General features: G+C 47.9%; 1 protein-coding gene across 2 annotated transcripts in view; it reads right to left on the bottom strand.

Annotated features, from left to right (window-relative positions):
• LOC142660458 (calcitonin-like) overlaps window positions 1–24,028 on the bottom strand; it is a 30,388-nt gene that overhangs the window by 5,991 nt on the left and 369 nt on the right. The window contains exons 2-5 of one of the 2 annotated variants that reach the window (XM_075837075.1): window positions 22,270–22,502; window positions 21,779–22,059; window positions 21,197–21,292; window positions 20,990–21,121 (exon numbers count right to left, since the gene is read on the bottom strand). In XM_075837075.1, coding sequence (XP_075693190.1) covers window positions 20,990–21,121; window positions 21,197–21,282 — 218 coding nt within the window. In that variant the 5' untranslated portion in view covers window positions 21,283–21,292; window positions 21,779–22,059; window positions 22,270–22,502. Of the gene's footprint in view, window positions 1–20,989; window positions 21,122–21,196; window positions 21,293–21,778; window positions 22,095–22,269; window positions 22,503–24,028 lie in introns of those variants that run through there. The other variant, XM_075837076.1, reaches the window with a different exon arrangement.

Raw genomic sequence — 24,028 nt, 5'->3', positions numbered from 1 at the left:
ACCCCACATATAGAAGCTGCAGTCTACTCTGTGCTGTGCACCCCACATATAGAAGCTGCAGTCTACTCTGTGCTGTGCACTCTACATATAGAAGCTGCAGTCTACTCTGTGCTGTGCACCCCACATATAGAAGCTGCAGTCTACTCTGTGCTGTGCACCCCACATATAGAAGCTGCAGTCTACTCTGTGCTGTGCACCCTACATATAGAAGCTGCAGTCTACTCTGTGCTGTGCACCCCACATATAGAAGCTGCAGTCTACTCTGTGCTGTGCACCCCACATAAAGAAGCTGCAGTCTACTCTGTGCTGTGCACCCCACATATAGAAGCTGCAGTCTACTCTGTGCTGTGCACCCCACATATAGAAGCTGCAGTCTACTCTGTGCTGTGCACCCCACATATAGAAGCTGCAGTCTACTCTGTGCTGTGCACCCTCCATATAGAAGCTGCAGTCTACTCTGTGCTGTGCACTCTACATATAGAAGCTGCAGTCTACTCTGTGCTGTGCACCCTACATATAGAAGCTGCAGTCTACTCTGTGCTGTGCACCCCACATATAGAAGCTGCAGTCTACTCTGTGCTGTGCACTCTACATATAGAAGCTGCAGTCTACTCTGTGCTGTGCATCCCACATATAGAAGCTGCAGTCTACTCTGTGCTGTGCACCCCACATATAGAAGCTGCAGTCTACTCTGTGCTGTGCACTCTACATATAGAAGCTGCAGTCTACTCTGTGCTGTGCACCCCACATATAGAAGCTGCAGTCTACTCTGTGCTGTGCACCCCACATATAGAAGCTGCAGTCTACTCTGTGCTGTGCACTCTACATATAGAAGCTGCAGTCTACTCTGTGCTGTGCACCCCACATATAGAAGCTGCAGTCTACTCTGTGCTGTGCACCCCACATATAGAAGCTGCAGTCTACTCTGTGCTGTGCACCCTACATATAGAAGCTGCAGTCTACTCTGTGCTGTGCACCCTACATATAGAAGCTGCAGTCTACTCTGTGCTGTGCACTCTACATATAGAAGCTGCAGTCTACTCTGTGCTGTGCACCCTACATATAGAAGCTGCAGTCTACTCTGTGCTGTGCACCCTACATATAGAAGCTGCAGTCTACTCTGTGCTGTGCACCCCACATATAGAAGCTGCAGTCTACTCTGTGCTGTGCACCCCACATATAGAAGCTGCAGTCTACTCTGTGCTGTACACCCTACATATAGAAGCTGCAGTGTACTCTGTGCTGTGCACCCTACATATAGAAGCTGCAGTCTACTCTGTGCTGTGCACCCCACATATAGAAGCTGCAGTCTACTCTGTGCTGTGCACCCTACATATAGAAGCTGCAGTCTACTCTGTGCTGTGCACCCTACATATAGAAGCTGCAGTCTACTCTGTGCTGTGCACTCTACATATAGAAGCTGCAGTCTACTCTGTGCTGTGCACCCCACATATAGAAGCTGCAGTCTACTCTGTGCTGTGCACCCTACATATAGAAGCTGCAGTCTACTCTGTGCTGTGCACTCTACATATAGAAGCTGCAGTCTACTCTGTGCTGTGCACTCTACATATAGAAGCTGCAGTCTACTCTGTGCTGTGCACCCTACATATAGAAGCTGCAGTCTACTCTGTGCTGTGCACCCCACATATAGAAGCTGCAGTCTACTCTGTGCTGTGCACCCCACATATAGAAGCTGCAGTCTACTCTGTGCTGTGCACCCCACATATAGAAGCTGCAGTCTACTCTGTGCTGTGCACCCTACATATAGAAGCTGCAGTCTACTCTGTGCTGTGCACTCTACATATAGAAGCTGCAGTCTACTCTGTGCTGTGCACCCCACATATAGAAGCTGCAGTCTACTCTGTGCTGTGCACCCCACATATAGAAGCTGCAGTCTACTCTGTGCTGTGCACCCTACATATAGAAGCTGCAGTCTACTCTGTGCTGTGCACCCCACATATAGAAGCTGCAGTCTACTCTGTGCTGTGCACCCCACATATAGAAGCTGCAGTCTACTCTGTGCTGTGCACCCCACATATAGAAGCTGCAGTCTACTCTGTGCTGTGCACCCCACATATAGAAGCTGCAGTCTACTCTGTGCTGTGCACCCCACATATAGAAGCTGCAGTCTACTCTGTGCTGTGCACTCTACATATAGAAGCTGCCGTCTACTCTGTGCTGTGCACTCTACATATAGAAGCTGCAGTCTACTCTGTGCTGTGCACTCTACATATAGAAGCTGCAGTCTACTCTGTGCTGTGCACCCTACATATAGAAGCTGCCGTCTACTCTGTGCTGTGCACTCTACATATAGAAGCTGCAGTCTACTCTGTGCTGTGCACCCCACATATAGAAGCTGCAGTCTACTCTGTGCTGTACACCCTACATATAGAAGCTGCAGTCTACTCTGTGCTGTGCACCCCACATATAGAAGCTGCAGTCTACTCTGTGCTGTGCACTCTACATATAGAAGCTGCAGTCTACTCTGTGCTGTGCACCCCACATATAGAAGCTGCAGTCTACTCTGTGCTGTGCACTCTACATATAGAAGCTGCAGTCTACTCTGTGCTGTGCACTCTACATATAGAAGCTGCAGTCTACTCTGTGCTGTGCACTCTACATATAGAAGCTGCAGTCTACTCTGTGCTGTGCACCCCACATATAGACGCTGCAGTCTACTCTGTGCTGTGCACCCCACATATAGAAGCTGCAGTCTACTCTGTGCTGTGCACCCCACATATAGAACCTGCAGTCTACTCTGTGCTGTGCACCCTACATATAGAAGCTGCAGTCTACTCTGTGCTGTGCACCCTACATATAGAAGCTGCAGTCTACTCTGTGCTGTGCACCCCACATATAGAAGCTGCAGTCTACTCTGTGCTGTGCACTCTACATATAGAAGCTGCAGTCTACTCTGTGCTGTGCACATTACATATAGAAGCTGCAGTCTACTCTGTGCTGTGCACCCCACATATAGAAGCTGCCGTCTACTCTGTGCTGTACACCCTACATATAGAAGCTGCAGTCTACTCTGTGCTGTGCACCCTACATATAGAAGCTGCAGTCTACTCTGTGCTGTGCACCCTCCATATAGAAGCTGCAGTCTACTCTGTGCTGTGCACCCTACATATAGAAGCTGCAGTCTACTCTGTGCTGTGCACCCCACATATAGAAGCTGCAGTCTACTCTGTGCTGTGCACCCTACATATAGAAGCTGCAGTCTACTCTGTGCTGTGCACCCTACATATAGAAGCTGCAGTCTACTCTGTGCTGTGCACCCTACATATAGAAGCTGCAGTCTACTCTGTGCTGTGCACTCTACATATAGAAGCTGCAGTCTACTCTGTGCTGTGCATCCCACATATAGAAGCTGCAGTCTACTCTGTGCTGTGCACCCCATATATAGAAGCTGCAGTCTACTCTGTGCTGTGCACCCCACATATAGAAGCTGCAGTCTACTCTGTGCTGTACACCCTACATATAGAAGCTGCAGTCTACTCTGTGCTGTGCACCCCACATATAGAAGCTGCAGTCTACTCTGTGCTGTGCACCCTACATATAGAAGCTGCAGTCTACTCTGTGCTGTGCACCCCACATATAGAAGCTGCAGTCTACTCTGTGCTGTGCACCCCACATATAGAAGCTGCAGTCTACTCTGTGCTGTGCACCCTACATATAGAAGCTGCAGTCTACTCTGTGCTGTGCACTCTACATATAGAAGCTGCAGTCTACTCTGTGCTGTGCACCCTACATATAGAAGCTGCAGTCTACTCTGTGCTGTACACCCTACATATAGAAGCTGCAGTCTACTCTGTGCTGTGCACCCTACATATAGAAGCTGCAGTCTACTCTGTGCTGTGCACCCTACATATAGAAGCTGCAGTCTACTCTGTGCTGTGCACCCCACATATAGAAGCTGCAGTCTACTCTGTGCTGTGCACCCTACATATAGAAGCTGCAGTCTACTCTGTGCTGTGCACTCCACATATAGAAGCTGCAGTCTACTCTGTGCTGTGCACCCTACATATAGAAGCTGCAGTCTACTCTGTGCTGTGCACTCCACATATAGAAGCTGCAGTCTACTCTGTGCTGTGCACTCCACATATAGAAGCTGCAGTCTACTCTGTGCTGTGCACCCCACATATAGAAGCTGCAGTCTACTCTGTGCTGTGTACCCTCCATATAGAAGCTGCAGTCTACTCTGTGCTGTGCACCCCACATATAGAAGCTGCAGTCTACTCTGTGCTGTGCACCCCACATATAGAAGCTGCAGTCTACTCTGTGCTGTGCACCCCACATATAGAAGCTGCAGTCTACTCTGTGCTGTGCACCCCACATATAGAAGCTGCAGTCTACTCTGTGCTGTGCACTCTTAATATAGAAGCTGCAGTCTACTCTGTGCTGTGTACCCCACATATAGAAGCTGCAGTCTACTCTGTGCTGTGCACTCTACATATAGAAGCTGCAGTCTACTCTGTGCTGTGCACTCTACATATAGAAGCTGCAGTCTACTCTGTGCTGTGTACCCCACATATAGAAGCTGCAGTCTACTCTGTGCTGTGCACTCTACATATAGAACCTGCAGTCTACTCTGTGCTGTACACCCTACATATAGAAGCTGCAGTCTACTCTGTGCTGTACACCCTACATATAGAAGCTGCCGTCTACTCTGTGCTGTGCACCCCACATATAGAAGCTGCAGTCTACTCTGTGCTGTACACCCTACATATAGAAGCTGCAGTCTACTCTGTGCTGTGCACCCCACATATAGAAGCTGCAGTCTACTCTGTGCTGTGCACCCTACATATAGAAGCTGCAGTCTACTCTGTGCTGTGCACCCCACATATAGAAGCTGCAGTCTACTCTGTGCTGTGCATCCCACATATAGAAGCTGCAGTCTACTCTGTGCTGTGCACTCTACATATAGAAGCTGCAGTCTACTCTGTGCTGTACACCCCACATATAGAAGCTGCAGTCTACTCTGTGCTGTGCACCCCACATATAGAAGCTGCAGTCTACTCTGTGCTGTGCACCCTCCATATAGAAGCTGCAGTCTACTCTGTGCTGTGCACCCTCCATATAGAAGCTGCAGTCTACTCTGTGCTGTACACCCCACATATAGAAGCTGCAGTCTACTCTGTGCTGTGCACCCCACATATAGAAGCTGCAGTCTACTCTGTGCTGTGCACCCCACATATAGAAGCTGCAGTCTACTCTGTGCTGTGCACCCCACATATAGAAGCTGCAGTCTACTCTGTGCTGTGCACCCCACATATAGAAGCTGCAGTCTACTCTGTGCTGTGCACCCCACATATAGAAGCTGCAGTCTACTCTGTGCTGTGCACCCCACATATAGAAGCTGCAGTCTACTCTGTGCTGTGCACTCTACATATAGAAGCTGCAGTCTACTCTGTGCTGTGCACCCTACATATAGAAGCTGCAGTCTACTCTGTGCTGTGCACCCTACATATAGAAGCTGCAGTCTACTCTGTGCTGTGCACCCCACATATAGAAGCTGCAGTCTACTCTGTGCTGTGCACTCTACATATAGAAGCTGCAGTCTACTCTGTGCTGTGCATCCCACATATAGAAGCTGCAGTCTACTCTGTGCTTTGCACCCCACATATAGAAACTGCAGTCTACTCTGTGCTGTGCACTCTACATATAGAAGCTGCAGTCTACTCTGTGCTGTGCACCCCACATATAGAAGCTGCAGTCTACTCTGTGCTGTGCACCCTACATATAGAAGCTGCAGTCTACTCTGTGCTGTGCACCCCACATATAGAAGCTGCAGTCTACTCTGTGCTGTGCACTCTACATATAGAAGCTGAAGTCTACTCTGTGCTGTGTACCCCACATATAGAAGCTGCAGTCTACTCTGTGCTGTGCACTCTACATATAGAAGCTGCAGTCTACTCTGTGCTGTGCACCCCACATATAGAAGCTGCAGTCTACTCTGTGCTGTGCACTCTACATATAGAAGCTGCAGTCTACTCTGTGCTGTGCACTCTACATATAGAAGCTGCAGTCTACTCTGTGCTGTGCACCCTACATATAGAAGCTGCAGTCTACTCTGTGCTGTGCACCCTACATATAGAAGCTGCAGTCTACTCTGTGCTGTACACTCTACATACAGAAGCTGCAGTCTACTCTGTGCTGTGCACTCTACATATAGAAGCTGCAGTCTACTCTGTGCTGTGCACCCCACATATAGAAGCTGCAGTCTACTCTGTGCTGTGTACCCCACATATAGAAGCTGCAGTCTACTCTGTGCTGTGCACTCTACATATAGAAGCTGCAGTCTACTCTGTGCTGTGCACCCCACATATAGAAGCTGCAGTCTACTCTGTGCTGTGCACTCTACATATAGAAGCTGCAGTCTACTCTGTGCTGTGCATCCCACATATAGAAGCTGCAGTCTACTCTGTGCTGTGCACCCCACATATAGAAGCTGCAGTCTACTCTGTGCTGTGTACCCTACATATAGAAGCTGCAGTCTACTCTGTGCTGTGTACCCTACATATAGAAGCTGCAGTCTACTCTGTGCTGTGCACTCTACATATAGAAGCTGCAGTCTACTCTGTGCTGTGCACCCTACATATAGAAGCTGCAGTCTACTCTGTGCTGTGCACCCTACATATAGAAGCTGCAGTCTACTCTGTGCTGTGCACTCTACATATAGAAGCTGCCGTCTACTCTGTGCTATGCACCCCACATATAGAAGCTGCAGTCTACTCTTTGCTGTGCACCCCACATATAGAAGCTGCAGTCTACTCTGTGCTGTGTACCCCACATATAGAAGCTGCAGTCTACTCTGTGCTGTGCACTCTACATATAGAAGCTGCAGTCTACTCTGTGCTGTGTACCCCACATATAGAAGCTGCAGTCTACTCTGTGCTGTGCACTCTACATATAGAAGCTGCAGTCTACTCTGTGCTGTGCACCCCACATATAGAAGCTGCAGTCTACTCTGTGCTGTGCACTCTACATATAGAAGCTGCAGTCTACTCTGTGCTGTACACCCCACATATAGAAGCTGCAGTCTACTCTGTGCTGTGCACTCTACATATAGAAGCTGCAGTCTACTCTGTGCTGTGCACCCTACATATAGAAGCTGCAGTCTACTCTGTGCTGTGCACCCTACATATAGAAGCTGCAGTCTACTCTGTGCTGTGCACCCCACATATAGAAGCTGCAGTCTACTCTGTGCTGTGCACTCTACATATAGAAGCTGAAGTCTACTCTGTGCTGTGCACCCTACATATAGAAGCTGCAGTCTACTCTGTGCTGTGCACCCCACATATAGAAGCTGCAGTCTACTCTGTGCTGTACACCCTACATATAGAAGCTGCAGTCTACTCTGTGCTGTGCACCCCACATATAGAAGCTGAAGTCTACTCTGTGCTGTGCACTCTACATATAGAAGCTGCAGTCTACTCTGTGCTGTACACTCTACATATAGAAGCTGCAGTCTACTCTGTGCTGTACACCCTACATATAGAAGCTGCAGTCTACTCTGTGCTGTGCACTCTACATATAGAAGCTGCAGTCTACTCTGTGCTGTGCACCCCACATATAGAAGCTGCAGTCTACTCTGTGCTGTGCACCCCACATATAGAAGCTGCAGTCTACTCTGTGCTGTGCACCCTACATATAGAAGCTGCAGTCTACTCTGTGCTGTGCACCCCACATATAGAAGCTGCAGTCTACTCTGTGCTGTGCACCCTACATATAGAAGCTGCAGTCTACTCTGTGCTGTGCACCCTACATATAGAAGCTGCAGTCTACTCTGTGCTGTACACCCCACATATAGAAGCTGCAGTCTACTCTGTGCTGTGCACTCTACATATAGAAGCTGCAGTCTACTCTGTGCTGTGCACCCCACATATAGAAGCTGCAGTCTACTCTGTGCTGTGCACCCTACATATAGAAGCTGCAGTCTACTCTGTGCTGTGCACTCTACATATAGAAGCTGCAGTCTACTCTGTGCTGTGCACTCTACATATAGAAGCTGCAGTCTACTCTGTGCTGTGCACCCCTACATATAGAAGCTGCAGTCTACTCTGTGCTGTGCACCCCACATATAGAAGCTGCAGTCTACTCTGTGCTGTGCACCCCACATATAGAAGCTGCAGTCTACTCTGTGCTGTGCACCCCACATATAGAAGCTGCAGTCTACTCTGTGCTGTGCACCCCACATATAGAAGCTGCAGTCTACTCTGTGCTGTGCACATTACATATAGAAGCTGCAGTCTACTCTGTGCTGTGCACATTACATATAGAAGCTGCAGTCTACTCTGTGCTGTGCACCCCACATATAGAAGCTGCAGTCTACTCTGTGCTGTGCACATTACATATAGAAGCTGCAGTCTACTCTGTGCTGTGCACTCTACATATAGAAGCTGCAGTCTACTCTGTGCTGTGCACCCCACATATAGAAGCTGCAGTCTACTCTGTGCTGTGCACCCTACATATAGAAGCTGCAGTCTACTCTGTGCTGTGCACCCCACATATAGAAGCTGCAGTCTACTCTGTGCTGTGCACCCCACATATAGAAGCTGCAGTCTACTCTGTGCTGTGCACCCCACATATAGAAGCTGCAGTCTACTCTGTGCTGTGCACCCCACATATAGAAGCTGCAGTCTACTCTGTGCTGTGCACCCCACATATAGAAGCTGCAGTCTACTCTGTGCTGTGCACCCTACATATAGAAGCTGCAGTCTACTCTGTGCTGTGCACTCTACATATAGAAGCTGCAGTGTACTCTGTGCTGTGCACCCCACATATAGAAGCTGCAGTCTACTCTGTGCTGTGCACTCTACATATAGAAGCTGCAGTCTACTCTGTGCTGTGCACTCCACATATAGAAGCTGCAGTCTACTCTGTGCTGTACACCCTACATATAGAAGCTGCAGTCTACTCTGTGCTGTGCACCCTACATATAGAAGCTGCAGTCTACTCTGTGCTGTGCACTCTACATATAGAAGCTGCAGTGTACTCTGTGCTGTGCACCCCACATATAGAAGCTGTAGTCTACTCTGTGCTGTACACCCTACATATAGAAGCTGCAGTCTACTCTGTGCTGTGCACCCTACATATAGAAGCTGCAGTCTACTCTGTGCTGTACACCCCACATATAGAAGCTGCAGTCTACTCTGTGCTGTGCACTCTACATATAGAAGCTGCAGTCTACTCTGTGCTGTGCACCCTACATATAGAAGCTGCAGTCTACTCTGTGCTGTGCACTCTACATATAGAAGCTGCAGTCTACTCTGTGCTGTGCACCCTACATATAGAAGCTGCAGTCCACTCTGTGTTGTACACCCTACATATAGAAGCTGCAGTCTACTCTGTGCTGTGCACCCCACATATAGAAGCTGCAGTCTACTCTGTGCTGTGCACTCTACATATAGAAGCTGCAGTCCACTCTGTGTTGTACACCCTACATATAGAAGCTGCAGTCTACTCTGTGCTGTGCACTCTACATATAGAAGCTGCAGTCTACTCTGTGCTGTGCACTCCACATATAGAAGCTGCAGTCTACTCTGTGCTGTGCACCCTACATATAGAAGATGCAGTCTACTCTGTGCTGTGCACCCCACATATAGAAGCTGCAGTCTACTCTGTGCTGTGCACTCTACATATAGAAGCTGCAGTCTACTCTGTGCTGTGCACCCCACATATAGAAGCTGCAGTCTACTCTGTGCTGTGCACCCCACATATAGAAGCTGCAGTCTACTCTGTGCTGTGCACTCTACATATAGAAGCTGCAGTCTACTCTGTGCTGTGCACTCTACATATAGAAGCTGCAGTCTACTCTGTGCTGTGCACCCCACATATAGAAGCTGCAGTCTACTCTGTGCTGTGCACCCCACATATAGAAGCTGCAGTCTACTCTGTGCTGTGCACCCCACATATAGAAGCTGCAGTCTACTCTGTGCTGTGCACCCCACATATAGAAGCTGCAGTCTACTCTGTGCTGTACACCCTACATATAAAAGCTGCAGTCTACTCTGTGCTGTACACCCTACATATAGAAGCTGCAGTCTACTCTGTGCTGTGCACCCCACATATAGAAGCTGCAGTCTACTCTGTGCTGTACACCCCACATATAGAAGCTGCAGTCTACTCTGTGCTGTGCACCCCACATATAGAAGCTGCAGTCTACTCTGTGCTGTACACCCTACATATAGAAGCTGCAGTCTACTCTGTGCTGTGCACTCTACATATAGAAGCTGCAGTCTACTCTGTGCTGTGCACTCTACATATAGAAGCTGCAGTCTACTCTGTGCTGTGCACCCCACATATAGAAGCTGCAGTCTACTCTGTGCTGTACACCCTACATATAGAAGCTGCAGTCTACTCTGTGCTGTACACCCTACATATAGAAGCTGCAGTCTACTCTGTGCTGTGCACTCTACATATAGAAGCTGCAGTCTACTCTGTGCTGTGGACTCTACATATAGAAGCTGCAGTCTACTCTGTGCTGTGCACTCTACATATAGAAGCTGCAGTCTACTCTGTGCTGTGCACTCTACATATAGAAGCTGCAGTCTACTCTGTGCTGTGCACTCCACATATAGAAGCTGCAGTCTACTCTGTGCTGTGCACCCCACATATAGAAGCTGCAGTCTACTCTGTGCTGTGCACCCTACATATAGAAGCTGCAGTCTACTCTGTGCTGTGCACCCCACATATAGAAGCTGCAGTCTACTCTGTGCTGTACACTCTACATATAGAAGCTGCAGTCTACTCTGTGCTGTGCACTCTACATATAGAAGCTGCAGTCTACTCTGTGCTGTGCACCCTACATATAGAAGCTGCCGTCTACTCTGTGCTGTACACTCTACATATAGAACCTGCAGTCTACTCTGTGCTGTGCACCCTACATATAGAAGCTGCCGTCTACTCTGTGCTGTGCACTCCACATATAGAAGCTGCAGTCTACTCTGTGCTGTGCACTCTACATATAGAAGCTGCAGTCTACTCTGTGCTGTTCACTCTACATATAGAAGCTGCAGTCTACTCTGTGCTGTTCACTCTACATATAGAAGCTGCAGTCTACTCTGTGCTGTTCACTCTACATATAGAAGCTGCAGTCTACTCTGTGCTGTGCACCCCACATATAGAAGCTGCAGTCAACTCTGTGCTGTGCACCCTACATATAGAAGCTGCAGTCTACTCTGTGCTGTGCACCCTACATATAGAAGCTGCAGTCTACTCTGTGCTGTACACCCTACATATAGAAGCTGCAGTCTACTCTGTGCTGTGAACCCCACATATAGAAGCTGCAGTCTACTCTGTGCTGTACACCCTACATATAGAAGCTGCAGTCTACTCTGTGCTGTACACCCTACATATAGAAGCTGCAGTCTACTCTGTGCTGTGCACCCCACATATAGAAGCTGCAGTCTACTCTGTGCTGTGCACCCCACATATAGAAGCTGCAGTCTACTCTGTGCTGTACACCCTACATATAGAAGCTGCAGACTACTCTGTGCTGTGCACCCTACATATAGAAGCTGCAGTCTACTCTGTGCTGTGCACTCTACATATAGAAGCTGCAGTCTACTCTGTGCTGTGCACCCCACATATAGAAGCTGCAGTGTACTCTGTGCTGTGCACCCTACATATAGAAGCTGCAGTCTACTCTGTGCTGTGCACCCCACATATAGAAGCTGCAGTCTACTCTGTGCTGTGCACTCTACATATAGAAGCTGCAGTCTACTCTGTGCTGTACACTCTACATATAGAAGCTGCAGTCTACTCTGTGCTGTGCACCCTCTATATAGAAGCTGCAGTCTACTCAGTGCTGTGCACCCTACATATAGAAGCTGCAGTCTACTCTGTGCTGTACACCCTACATATAGAAGCTGCAGTCTACTCTGTGCTGTGCACCCCACATATAGAAGCTGCAGTCTACTCTGTGCTGTGCACCCTACATATAGAAGCTGCAGTCTACTCTGTGCTGTGCACTCTACATATAGAAGCTGCAGTCTACTCTGTGCTGTGCACTCTACATATAGAAGCTGCAGTCTACTCTGTGCTGTGCACCCTACATATAGAAGCTGCAGTCTACTCTGTGCTGTACACCCTACATATAGAAGCTGCAGTCTACTCTGTGCTGTGCACCCCACATATAGAAGCTGCAGTCTACTCTGTGCTGTACACCCCACATATAGAAGCTGCAGTCTACTCTGTGCTGTGCACTCTACATATAGAAGCTGCAGTCTACTCTGTGCTGTGCACTCTACATATAGAAGCTGCAGTCTACTCTGTGCTGTGCACCCCACATATAGAAGCTGCCGTCTACTCTGTGCTGTGCACTCTACATATAGAAGCTGCAGTCTACTCTGTGCTGTGCACCCCACATATAGAAGCTGCAGTCTACTCTGTGCTGTGCACCCCACATATAGAAGCTGCAGTCTACTCTGTGCTGTGCACCCTCCATATAGAAGCTGCAGTCTACTCTGTGCTGTGCACCCTCCATATAGAAGCTGCAGTCTTCTCTGTGCTGTGCACTCCACATATAGAAGCTGCAGTCTACTCTGTGCTGTGCACTCCACATATAGAAGCTGCAGTCTACTCTGTGCTGTGCACCCTACATATAGAAGCTGCAGTCTACTCTGTGCTGTGCACTCTACATATAGAAGCTGCAGTCTACTCTGTGCTGTGCACCCTACATATAGAAGCTGCAGTCTACTCTGTGCTGTGCACCCTACATATAGAAGCTGCAGTCTACTCTGTGCTGTGCACTCCACATATAGAAGCTGCAGTCTACTCTGTGCTGTGCACTCTACATATAGAAGCTGCAGTCTACTCTGTGCTGTGCATCCCACATATAGAAGCTGCAGTCTACTCTGTGCTGTGCACTCTACATATAGAAGCTGCAGTCTACTCTGTGCTGTACACCCTACATATAGAAGCTGCAGTCTACTCTGTGCTGTGCACTCCACATATAGAAGCTGCAGTCTACTCTGTGCTGTACACCCTACATATAGAAGCTGCAGTCTACTCTGTGCTGTGCACTCTACATATAGAAGCTGCAGTCTACTCTGTGCTGTGCACCCCACATATAGAAGCTGCAGTCTACTCTGTGCTGTGCACCCCACATATAGAAGCTGCAGTCTACTCTGTGCTGTACACACTACATATAGAAGCTGCAGTCTACTCTGTGCTGTGCACCCCACATATAGAAGCTGCAGTCTACTCTGTGCTGTGCACTCTACATATAGAAGCTGCAGTCTACTCTGTGCTGTACACCCCACATATAGAAGCTGCAGTCTACTCTGTGCTGTGCACCCCACATATAGAAGCTGCAGTCTACTCTGTGCTGTGCACTCTACATATAGAAGCTGTAGTCTACTCTGTGCTGTACACCCCACATATAGAAGCTGCAGTCTACTCTGTGCTGTGCACCCCACATATAGAAGCTGCAGTCTACTCTGTGCTGTGCACCCTACATATAGAAGCTGCAGTCTACTCTGTGCTGTGCACTCTACATATAGAAGCTGCAGTCTACTCTGTGCTGTGCACCCCACATATAGAAGCTGCAGTCTACTCTGTGCTGTGCACTCTACATATAGAAGCTGCAGTCTACTCTGTGCTGTACACCCCACATATAGAAGCTGCAGTCTACTCTGTGCTGTGCACCCCACATATAGAAGCTGCAGTCTACTCTGTGCTGTGCACTCTACATATAGAAGCTGCAGTCTACTCTGTGCTGTGCACCCCACATATAGAAGCTGCCGTCTACTCTGTGCTGTACACCCTACATATAGAAGCTGCAGTCTACTCTGTGCTGTGCACCCCACATATAGAAGCTGCAGTCTACTCTGTGCTGTGCACCCTACATATAGAAACTGCAGTGTACTCTGTGCTGTGCACCCCACATATAGAAGCTGCCGTCCACTCTGTGCTGTACACTCTACATATAGAACCTGCAGTCTACTCTGTGCTGTGCACTCCACATATATAAGCTGCAGTCTACTCTGTGCTGTACACTCTACATATAGAAGCTGCAGTCTACTCTGTGCTGTGCACCCCACATATAGAAGCTGCAGTCTACTCTGTGCTGTGCACCCCACATATAGAAGCTGCAGTCTACTCTGTGCTGTGCACCCCACATATAGAAGCTGCAGTCTACTCTGTGCTGTGCACCCCACATATAGAACCTGCAGTCTACTCTGTGCTGTGCACTCCACATATAGAAGCTGCAGTCTACTCTGTGCTGTGCACCCTACATATAGAAGCTGCAGTCTACTCTGTGCTGTACACCCCACATATAGAAGCTGCAGTCTACTCTGTGCTGTGCACCCCACATATAGAAGCTGCAGTCTACTCTGTGCTGTGCACTCCACATATAGAAGCTGCAGTCTACTCTGTGCTGTGCACTCTACATATAGAAGCTGCAGTCTACTCTGTGCTGTACACCCCACATATAGAAGCTGCAGTCTACTCTGTGCTGTGCACTCCACATATAGAACCTGCAGTCTACTCTGTGCTGTGCACCCTACATATAGAAGCTGCAGTCTACTCTGTGCTGTACACCCCACATATAGAAGCTGCAGTCTACTCTGTGCTGTGCACTCCACATATAGAAGCTGCAGTCTACTCTGTGCTGTGCACTCTACATATAGAAGCTGCAGTCTACTCTGTGCTGTACACCCCACATATAGAAGCTGCAGTCTACTCTGTGCTGTACACCCTACATATAGAAGCTGCAGTCTACTCTGTGCTGTGCACCCCACATATAGAAGCTGCAGTCTACTCTGTGCTGTACACCCCACATATAGAAGCTGCAGTCTACTCTGTGCTGTACACCCCACATATAGAAGCTGCAGTCTACTCTGCTGTGCACCCTACATATAGAAGATGCAGTCTACTCTGTGCTGTGCACCCCACATATAGAACCTGCAGTCTACTCTGTGCTGTGCACTCTACATATAGAAGCTGCAGTCTACTCTGTGCTGTGCACCCCACATATAGAAGCTGCAGTCTACTCTGTGCTGTGCACTCCACATATAGAAGCTGCAGTCTACTCTGTGCTGTGCACCCTACATATAGAAGCTGCAGTCTACTCTGCGCTGTGCACTCTACATATAGAAGCTGCAGTCTACTCTGTGCTGTACACCCCACATATAGAAGCTGCAGTCTACTCTGTGCTGTACACCCCACATATAGAAGCTGCAGTCTACTCTGTGCTGTGCACTCTACATATAGAAGCTGCAGTCTACTCTGTGCTGTGCACCCCACATATAGAAGCTGCAGTCTACTCTGTGCTGTGCACCCCACATATAGAAGCTGCAGTCTACTCTGTGCTGGGCACCCCACATATAGAAGCTGCAGTCTACTCTGTGCTGTGCACCCTACATATAGAAGCTGCAGTCTACTCTGTGCTGTGCACCCCACATATAGAAGCTGCAGTCTACTCTGTGCTGTGCACTCTACATATAGAAGCTGCAGTCTACTCTGTGCTGTGCACCCCACATATAGAAGCTGCAGTCTACTCTGTGCTGTGCACCCCACATATAGAAGCTGCAGTCTACTCTGTGCTGTGCACCCCACATATAGAACCTGCAGTCTACTCTGTGCTGTGCACTCTACATATAGAAGCTGCAGTCTACTCTGTGCTGTGCACCCTCCATATAGAAGCTGCAGTCTACTCTGTGCTGTGCACTCTACATATAGAAGCTGCAGTCTACTCTGTGCTGTGCACCCTACATATAGAAGCTGCAGTCTACTCTGTGCTGTGCACCCCACATATAGAAGCTGCCGTCTACTCTGTGCTGTGCACCCCACATATAGAAGCTGCAGTCAACTCTGTGCTGTGCACCCCACATATAGAAGCTGCAGTCTACTCTGTGCTGTGCACCCCACATATAGAAGCTGCAGTCTACTCTGTGCTGTGCACTCTATATATAGAAGCTGCAGTCTACTCTGTGCTGTGCACCCCACATATAGAAGCTGCAGTCTACTCTGTGCTGTGCACTCTACATATAGAAGCTGCAGTCTACTCTGTGCTGTGCACTCTACATATAGAAGCTGCAGTGTACTCTGTGCTGTGCACCCCACATATAGAAGCTGCAGTCTACTCTGTGCTGTGCACTCTACATATAGAAGCTGCAGTCTACTCTGTGCTGTGCACCCTACATATAGAAGCTGCAGTCTACTCTGTGCTGTGCACTCCACATATAGAAGCTGCAGTCTACTCTGTGCTGTGCACTCCACATATAGAAGCTGCAGTCTACTCTGTGCTGTGCACCCTACATATAGAAGCTGCAGTCTACTCTGTGCTGTGCACCCTACATATAGAAGCTGCAGTCTACTCTGTGCTGTGCACCCTCTATATAGAAGCTGCAGTCTACTCTGTGCTGTGCACTCTACATATAGAAGCTGCAGTCTACTCTGTGCTGTGCACATTACATATAGAAGCTGCAGTCTACTCTGTGCTGTGCACCCTACATATAGAAGCTGCAGTCTACTCTGTGCTGTGCACCCCACATATAGAAGCTGCAGTGTACTCTGTGCTGTGCACTCTACATATAGAAGCTGCAGTCTACTCTGTGCTGTGCACTCCACATATAGAAGCTGCAGTCTACTCTGTGCTGTGCACTCTACATATAGAAGCTGCAGTCTACTCTGTGCTGTTCATCCCACATATAGAAGCTGCAGTCTACTCTGTGCTGTGCACTCTACATATAGAAGCTGCAGTCTACTCTGTGCTGTGCACCCTACATATAGAAGCTGCAGTCTACTCTGTGCTGTGCACTCTACATATAGAAGCTGCAGTCTACTCTGTGCTGTGCACTCCACATATAGAAGCTGCAGTCTACTCTGTGCTGTGCACCCTACATATAGAAGCTGCAGTCTACTCTGTGCTGTGCACTCTACATATAGAAGCTGCAGTCTACTCTGTGCTGTGCACCCCACATATAGAAGCTGCAGTCTACTCTGTGCTGTGCACCCCACATATAGAAGCTGCAGTCTACTCTGTGCTGTGCACTCTACATATAGAAGCTGCAGTCTACTCTGTGCTGTGCACCCTACATATAGAAGCTGCAGTCTACTCTGTGCTGTGCACCCTACATATAGAAGCTGCAGTCTACTCTGTGCTGTGCACCCTACATATAGAAGCTGCAGTCTACTCTGTGCTGTGCACCCTACATATAGAAGCTGCAGTCTTATCTGTGCTGTGCACCCTACATATAGAAGCTGCAGTCTACTCTGTGCTGTGCACTCTACATATAGAAGCTGCAGTCTACTCTGTGCTGTGCACCCTACATATAGAAGCTGCAGTCTACTCTGTGCTGTGCACTCTACATATAGAAGCTGCAGTCTACTCTGTGCTGTGCACCCCACATATAGAAGCTGCAGTCTACTCTGTGCTGTGCACCCCACATATAGAAGCTGCAGTCTACTCTGTGCTGTGCACCCCACATATAGAAGCTGCAGTCTACTCTGTGCTGTGCACTCTACATATAGAAGCTGCAGTCTACTCTGTGCTGTGCACCCCACATATAGAAGCTGCAGTCTACTCTGTGCTGTGCACTCTACATATAGAAGCTGCAGTCTACTCTGTGCTGTGCACTCTACATATAGAAGCTGCAGTCTACTCTGTGCTGTGCACCCTACATATAGAAGCTGCAGTCTACTCTGTGCTGTGCACCCTACATATAGAAGCTGCAGTCTACTCTGTGCTGTACACCCTACATATAGAAGCTGCAGTCTACTCTGTGCTGTGCACCCCACATATAGAAGCTGCAGTCTACTCTGTGCTGTGCACCCCACATATAGAAGCTGCAGTCTACTCTGTGCTGTGCACCCTACATATAGAAGCTGCAGTCTACTCTGTGCTGTGCACCCTACATATAGAAACTGCAGTGTACTCTGTGCTGTGCACCCCACATATAGAAGCTGCAGTCTACTCTGTGCTGTGCACCCTACATATAGAAGCTGCAGTCTACTCTGTGCTGTGCACCCTACATATAGAAGCTGCAGTCTACTCTGTGCTGTGCACTCTACATATAGAAGCTGCAGTCTACTCTGTGCTGTGCACCCTACATATAGAAACTGCAGTGTACTCTGTGCTGTGCACTCTACATATAGAAGCTGCAGTCTACTCTGTGCTGTACACCCTACATATAGAAGCTGCAGTCTACTCTGTGCTGTGCACCCTACATATAGAAGCTGCAGTCTACTCTGTGCTGTGCACCCCACATATAGAAGCTGCAGTCTACTCTGTGCTGTGCACCCCACATATAGAAGCTGCAGTCTACTCTGTGCTGTGCACCCCACATATAGAAGCTGCAGTCTACTCTGTGCTGTGCACCCTACATATAGAAGCTGCAGTCTACTCTGTGCTGTGCACCCTCCATATAGAAGCTGCAGTCTACTCTGTGCTGTGCACCCCACATATAGAAGCTGCAGTCTACTCTGTGCTGTGCACCCTACATATAGAAGCTGCCGTCTACTCTGTGCTGTACACCCTACATATAGAAACTGCAGTCTACTCTGTGCTGTGCACCCTACATATAGAAGCTGCAGTGTACTCTGTGCTGTGCACCCTACATATAGAAGCTGCAGTCTACTCTGTGCTGTGCACCCCACATATAGAAACTGCAGTCTACTCTGTGCTGTGCACTCTACATATAGAAGCTGCAGTCTACTCTGTGCTGTGCACTCTACATATAGAAGCTGCAGTCTACTCTGTGCTGTGCACCCTACATATAGAAGCTGCAGTCTACTCTGTGCTGTGCACTCTACATATAGAAGCTGCAGTGTACTCTGTGCTGTGCACTCTACATATAGAAGCTGCAGTCTACTCTGTGCTGTGCACTCTACATATAGAAGCTGCAGTCTACTCTGTGCTGTGCACCCCACATATAGAACCTGCAGTCTACTCTGTGCTGTGCACTCTACATATAGAAGCTGCAGTCTACTCTGTGCTGTGCACCCTACATATAGAAGCTGCAGTCTACTCTGTGCTGTGCACTCTACATATAGAAGCTGCAGTCTACTCTGTGCTGTGCACCCTACATATAGAAGCTGCAGTCTACTCTGTGCTGTGCACTCTACATATAGAAGCTGCAGTCTACTCTGTGCTGTGCACTCTACATATAGAACCTGCAGTGTACTCTGTGCTGTGCACTCTACATATAGAAGCTGCAGTCTACTCTGTGCTGTGCACTCTACATATAGAACCTGCAGTCTACTCTGTGCTGTGCACTCCACATATAGAAGCTGCAGTCTACTCTGTGCTGTGTACCCCACATATAGAAGCTGCAGTCTACTCTGTGCTGTGCACTCTACATATAGAAGCTGCAGTGTACTCTGTGCTGTGCACCCTACATATAGAAGCTGCAGTGTACTCTGTGCTGTGCACCCCACATATAGAAGCTGCAGTCTACTCTGTGCTGTGCACCCTACATATAGAAGCTGCAGTGTACTCTGTGCTGTGCACCCCACATATAGAAGCTGCAGTCTACTCTGTGCTGTGCACCCTACATATAGAAGCTGCAGTCTACTCTGTGCTGTGCACTCTACATATAGAAGCTGCAGTGTACTCTGTGCTGTGCACTCTACATATAGAAGCTGCAGTCTACTCTGTGCTGTGCACTCTACATATAGAAGCTGCAGTCTACTCTGTGCTGTGCACCCCACATATAGAACCTGCAGTCTACTCTGTGCTGTGCACTCTACATATAGAAGCTGCAGTCTACTCTGTGCTGTGCACCCTACATATAGAAGCTGCAGTCTACTCTGTGCTGTGCACCCCACATATAGAAGCTGCAGTCTACTCTGTGCTGTGCACTCTACATATAGAAGCTGCAGTCTACTCTGTGCTGTGCACCCTACATATAGAAGCTGCAGTCTACTCTGTGCTGTGCACTCTACATATAGAAGCTGCAGTCTACTCTGTGCTGTGCACTCTACATATAGAACCTGCAGTGTACTCTGTGCTGTGCACTCTACATATAGAAGCTGCAGTCTACTCTGTGCTGTGCACTCTACATATAGAACCTGCAGTCTACTCTGTGCTGTGCACTCCACATATAGAAGCTGCAGTCTACTCTGTGCTGTGTACCCCACATATAGAAGCTGCAGTCTACTCTGTGCTGTGCACTCTACATATAGAAGCTGCAGTGTACTCTGTGCTGTGCACCCTACATATAGAAGCTGCAGTGTACTCTGTGCTGTGCACCCCACATATAGAAGCTGCAGTCTACTCTGTGCTGTGCACCCTACATATAGAAGCTGCAGTGTACTCTGTGCTGTGCACCCCACATATAGAAGCTGCAGTCTACTCTGTGCTGTACACCCCACATATAGAAGCTGCAGTCTACTCTGTGCTGTGCACCCCACATATAGAAGCTGCAGTCTACTCTGTGCTGTGCACCCTACATATAGAAGCTGCAGTCTACTCTGTGCTGTGCACTCTACATATAGAAGCTGCAGTGTACTCTGTGCTGTGCACCCCACATATAGAAGCTGCAGTCTACTCTGTGCTGTGCACCCCACATATAGAAGCTGCAGTCTACTCTGTGCTGTGCACTCTACATATAGAAGCTGCAGTCTACTCTGTGCTGTGCACTCTACATATAGAAGCTGCAGTCTACTCTGTGCTGTGCACTCTACATATAGAAGCTGCAGTCTACTCTGTGCTGTGCACCCCACATATAGAAGCTGCAGTCTACTCTGTGCTGTGCACCCCACATATAGAAGCTGCAGTCTACTCTGTGCTGTGCACCCTACATATAGAAGCTGCAGTCTACTCTGTGCTGTGCACTCTACATATAGAAGCTGCAGTCTACTCTGTGCTGTGCACCCCACATATAGAAGCTGCAGTCTACTCTGTGCTGTGCACCCTACATATAGAAGCTGCAGTGTACTCTGTGCTGTGCACCCCACATATAGAAGCTGCAGTGTACTCTGTGCTGTGCCAACTGAAGTTCATTGTCAGCAATTTAAGGGACGGGTCCACTCTTACCTGTTCCCATCGCTCGCCTGTTCCATTTCTTCTGCTGTCATCTGTACAAATTCTTTGACCAGTGCATTAAGTAACCTCCGCGCCTCATAGTCACTGACTGTGACCCGGTCCGTTAATGACTCCAAGCCAGGTCTTCATGGAAAGAAAGGCAGGGGTCAATGCTCTGCGGGGTCTGCACAGAAGCGTCCAGACTGGCATACACCTTACCTGAGCGGCACCGCCTGTGAGCTGTACATCTGACAAACCAGCAACCCCAGGACAGCAAGAAGAGATGAGATCTTCAGCACAACCATAATGTCCTTCCTACAAAGATTTAAAGGAGAAACGTTGGCCGTCAGCCAGGAATACCATCAGCATTAAGAGTCCTGAGTAATCATCTGAGAGCAGCCTGGTCCCCGGCACCCAGCAAACGCTCCACATTCATCACACACAACTTCCAATCACTCAGACACCATCCCATTATACAACCTTATTACAAAAACAGCCAAGAAATGAAAATCCCACAGTGCCACCTCCCTCAGACAACACACAGCGGCCTCCCCAGCCTCCGAGACACTACAAGTCCCAGACAGCTACAGGGACATCCTGAGGCTTGTAGTACAACTACTTCTGCAGAGCAACAAGTCATTGTAGGGTTTCCCTCTAAGACTCCAGTCAACCAATGTGGACGAGAAAGACACAAGAGACCGCGTCCAATCCCATCAACTAACCGACAATATCCAATACTGATAAAATGATGGATGGCCGGACGGGTTTATAGACAGTCACCCAGGACATCTATCTACTCACCAGCCAGTGGTCCTTGTGTAGAAGTGCAGATCACTGGAGAGACTTCTCTAAAACTATCCAAACCTCAATGCTCTCCAGTGGGGGAGTCCGGCCATTTATATGTAGCTCCTGGCTCCCAGTGTGTAGGCGTTGGATGAGTGGTGTCCAGCCAATAAGCTCCACCTGGGACTTCCAGTGGCCAATCAACATCAGGGCATGGACCCCCAGCCTTCCAATGACGTCATTACAGTCACTGAGTATTCCATTCACAAAATGTGCCAGTCATTTTGGCCCCTGACAGACTCATTTGCATTGATGTCAATGAAAAAAAAAACGAAAAAAAAAAACCTTAATGAAAAGTAAGGGAAAGAGTCTCCAGTCATTAATAATTTATTCTTTCCTTACGCTGCTCCCCCTCCTTCCAAAAAATGACGGTATTTTCTTGTAGAAGACAGATAAGTGAATGAGCAGCGTTTATTAGAAGCGACATCTACTGCATTGCAGACACTCACCCAGGGGCTGAGGAGCGACTTATCGGATCGTTGACTACCACGTTCTCTCTCCAGCGCCGGACATCCTGGAGTAGTCGGGACGGACTTCCTGCCCGCAAGACGCCAAGTGCTGCACTCTGTATATATATCAGCCCGGAGAGACAGGCGGCCATATAACGGACTCGTCCCTCATGTAATCCCTACAGATCCTGCCCTCAGACCTCAACAAATGACCCGAAGATTTAACACTGGTCCTTCAAGGAAAAATAAAAAACCTTATAGATCCTGAAATGTAACGAAAAAGGAGAATGAGAAAGAGAGAGACAGAGTGAGAGAGAGAGAGAAAGAAGGAGAGAGAGAGAGAAAGAAAGAGAGAGACAGGGAGAGAGAGAGAAAGAAAGAGACAGAGGGAGAGAGAGAGAAAGAAGGAGAGAGAGAAGGGGAGAGAGACGGAGAGAGAGAGAGAAAGAAAGAGAGAGACAGGGAGAGAGAGAGAAAGAAAGAGACAGAGGGAGAGAGAGAGAAAGAAAGAGAAAGACAGGGAGAGAGAGAAAGAAAGAGAGACAGAGGGAGAGAGAGAAAGAAAGAGAGACAGAGGGAGAGAGAGAGAGAAAGAGAGAGAGAAAGAAAGACAGAGGGAGGGAGAGAGAATGAGAGAAAGAAAGAGAGAGAGTAAAAGAGAGATAGATAGATAGATAGATAGATAGATAGATAGATAGATAGATAGATAGATAGATAGATAGATAGATAGATAGATAGATAGATAGATAGATATGAGATAGATAGATAGATAGATAGATAGATAGATAGATAGATAGATAGATAGATAGATAGATAGATAGATAGATAGATAGATAGATATGAGATAGATAGATAGATAGATAGATAGATAGATAGATAGATAGATAGATAGATAGATAGATAGATAGATAGATAGATAGATAGATAGATAGATATGAGATAGATAGACAGATAGATAGATAGATAGATAGATAGATAGATAGATAGATAGATAGATAGATAGATAGATAGATAGATAGATAGATAGATAGATAGATAGATAGATAGATAGATATGAGATAGATAGATAGATAGATAGATAGATAGATAGATAGATAGATAGATAGATAGATAGATAGATAGATAGATAGATATGAGATAGATAGATAGATAGATAGATAGATATGAGATAGATAGATAGATAGATAGATAGATAGATAGATAGATAGATAGATAGATAGATAGATAGATAGATAGATAGATAGATAGATAGATAGATAGATGATAGATAGATAGATAGATAGATAGATAGATAGATAGATATGAGATACAAAGCATGGGAAGATTTACGCCTGTTTTGTGGACTTTAAGAAGGCCTTTGACTCAGTGTGGCACCCGGGCCTATTCCTGAAACTGCTGGAGAGCGGAATAGGAGGTAAAACCTATGACGTCATCAGAAGCTCCTACACAGAGAACAGATGCAGCGTGAAGGTGAACGGGAGAAGAACGGCTGATTTCCAGCAGAGCCGAGGAGTCAGACAAGGCTGCAGCCTCAGTCCAACGCTCTTCAACATCTACATCAATGAACTGGCCACAGCTCTGGAATCCTCCTCAGCACCAGGTCTCGCCCTCCATGACACCCAGGTGAAATTCCTGCTGTATGCAGATGACCTTCTGTTACTATCACCAACCGAGAAAGGTCTCCAAGACAACCTGCAAATCCTAGAAAAATTCAGCTCCACGTGGGCACTACCCATCAATGCCAAGAAAACCAACATCA

The sequence above is a fragment of the Rhinoderma darwinii genome, chromosome 9 (genome assembly GCF_050947455.1).
Source record: "Rhinoderma darwinii isolate aRhiDar2 chromosome 9, aRhiDar2.hap1, whole genome shotgun sequence".
Classification (NCBI taxonomy): domain Eukaryota; kingdom Metazoa; phylum Chordata; class Amphibia; order Anura; family Rhinodermatidae; genus Rhinoderma; species Rhinoderma darwinii.
This window is presented reverse-complemented; position numbering and strand designations above follow the sequence as displayed.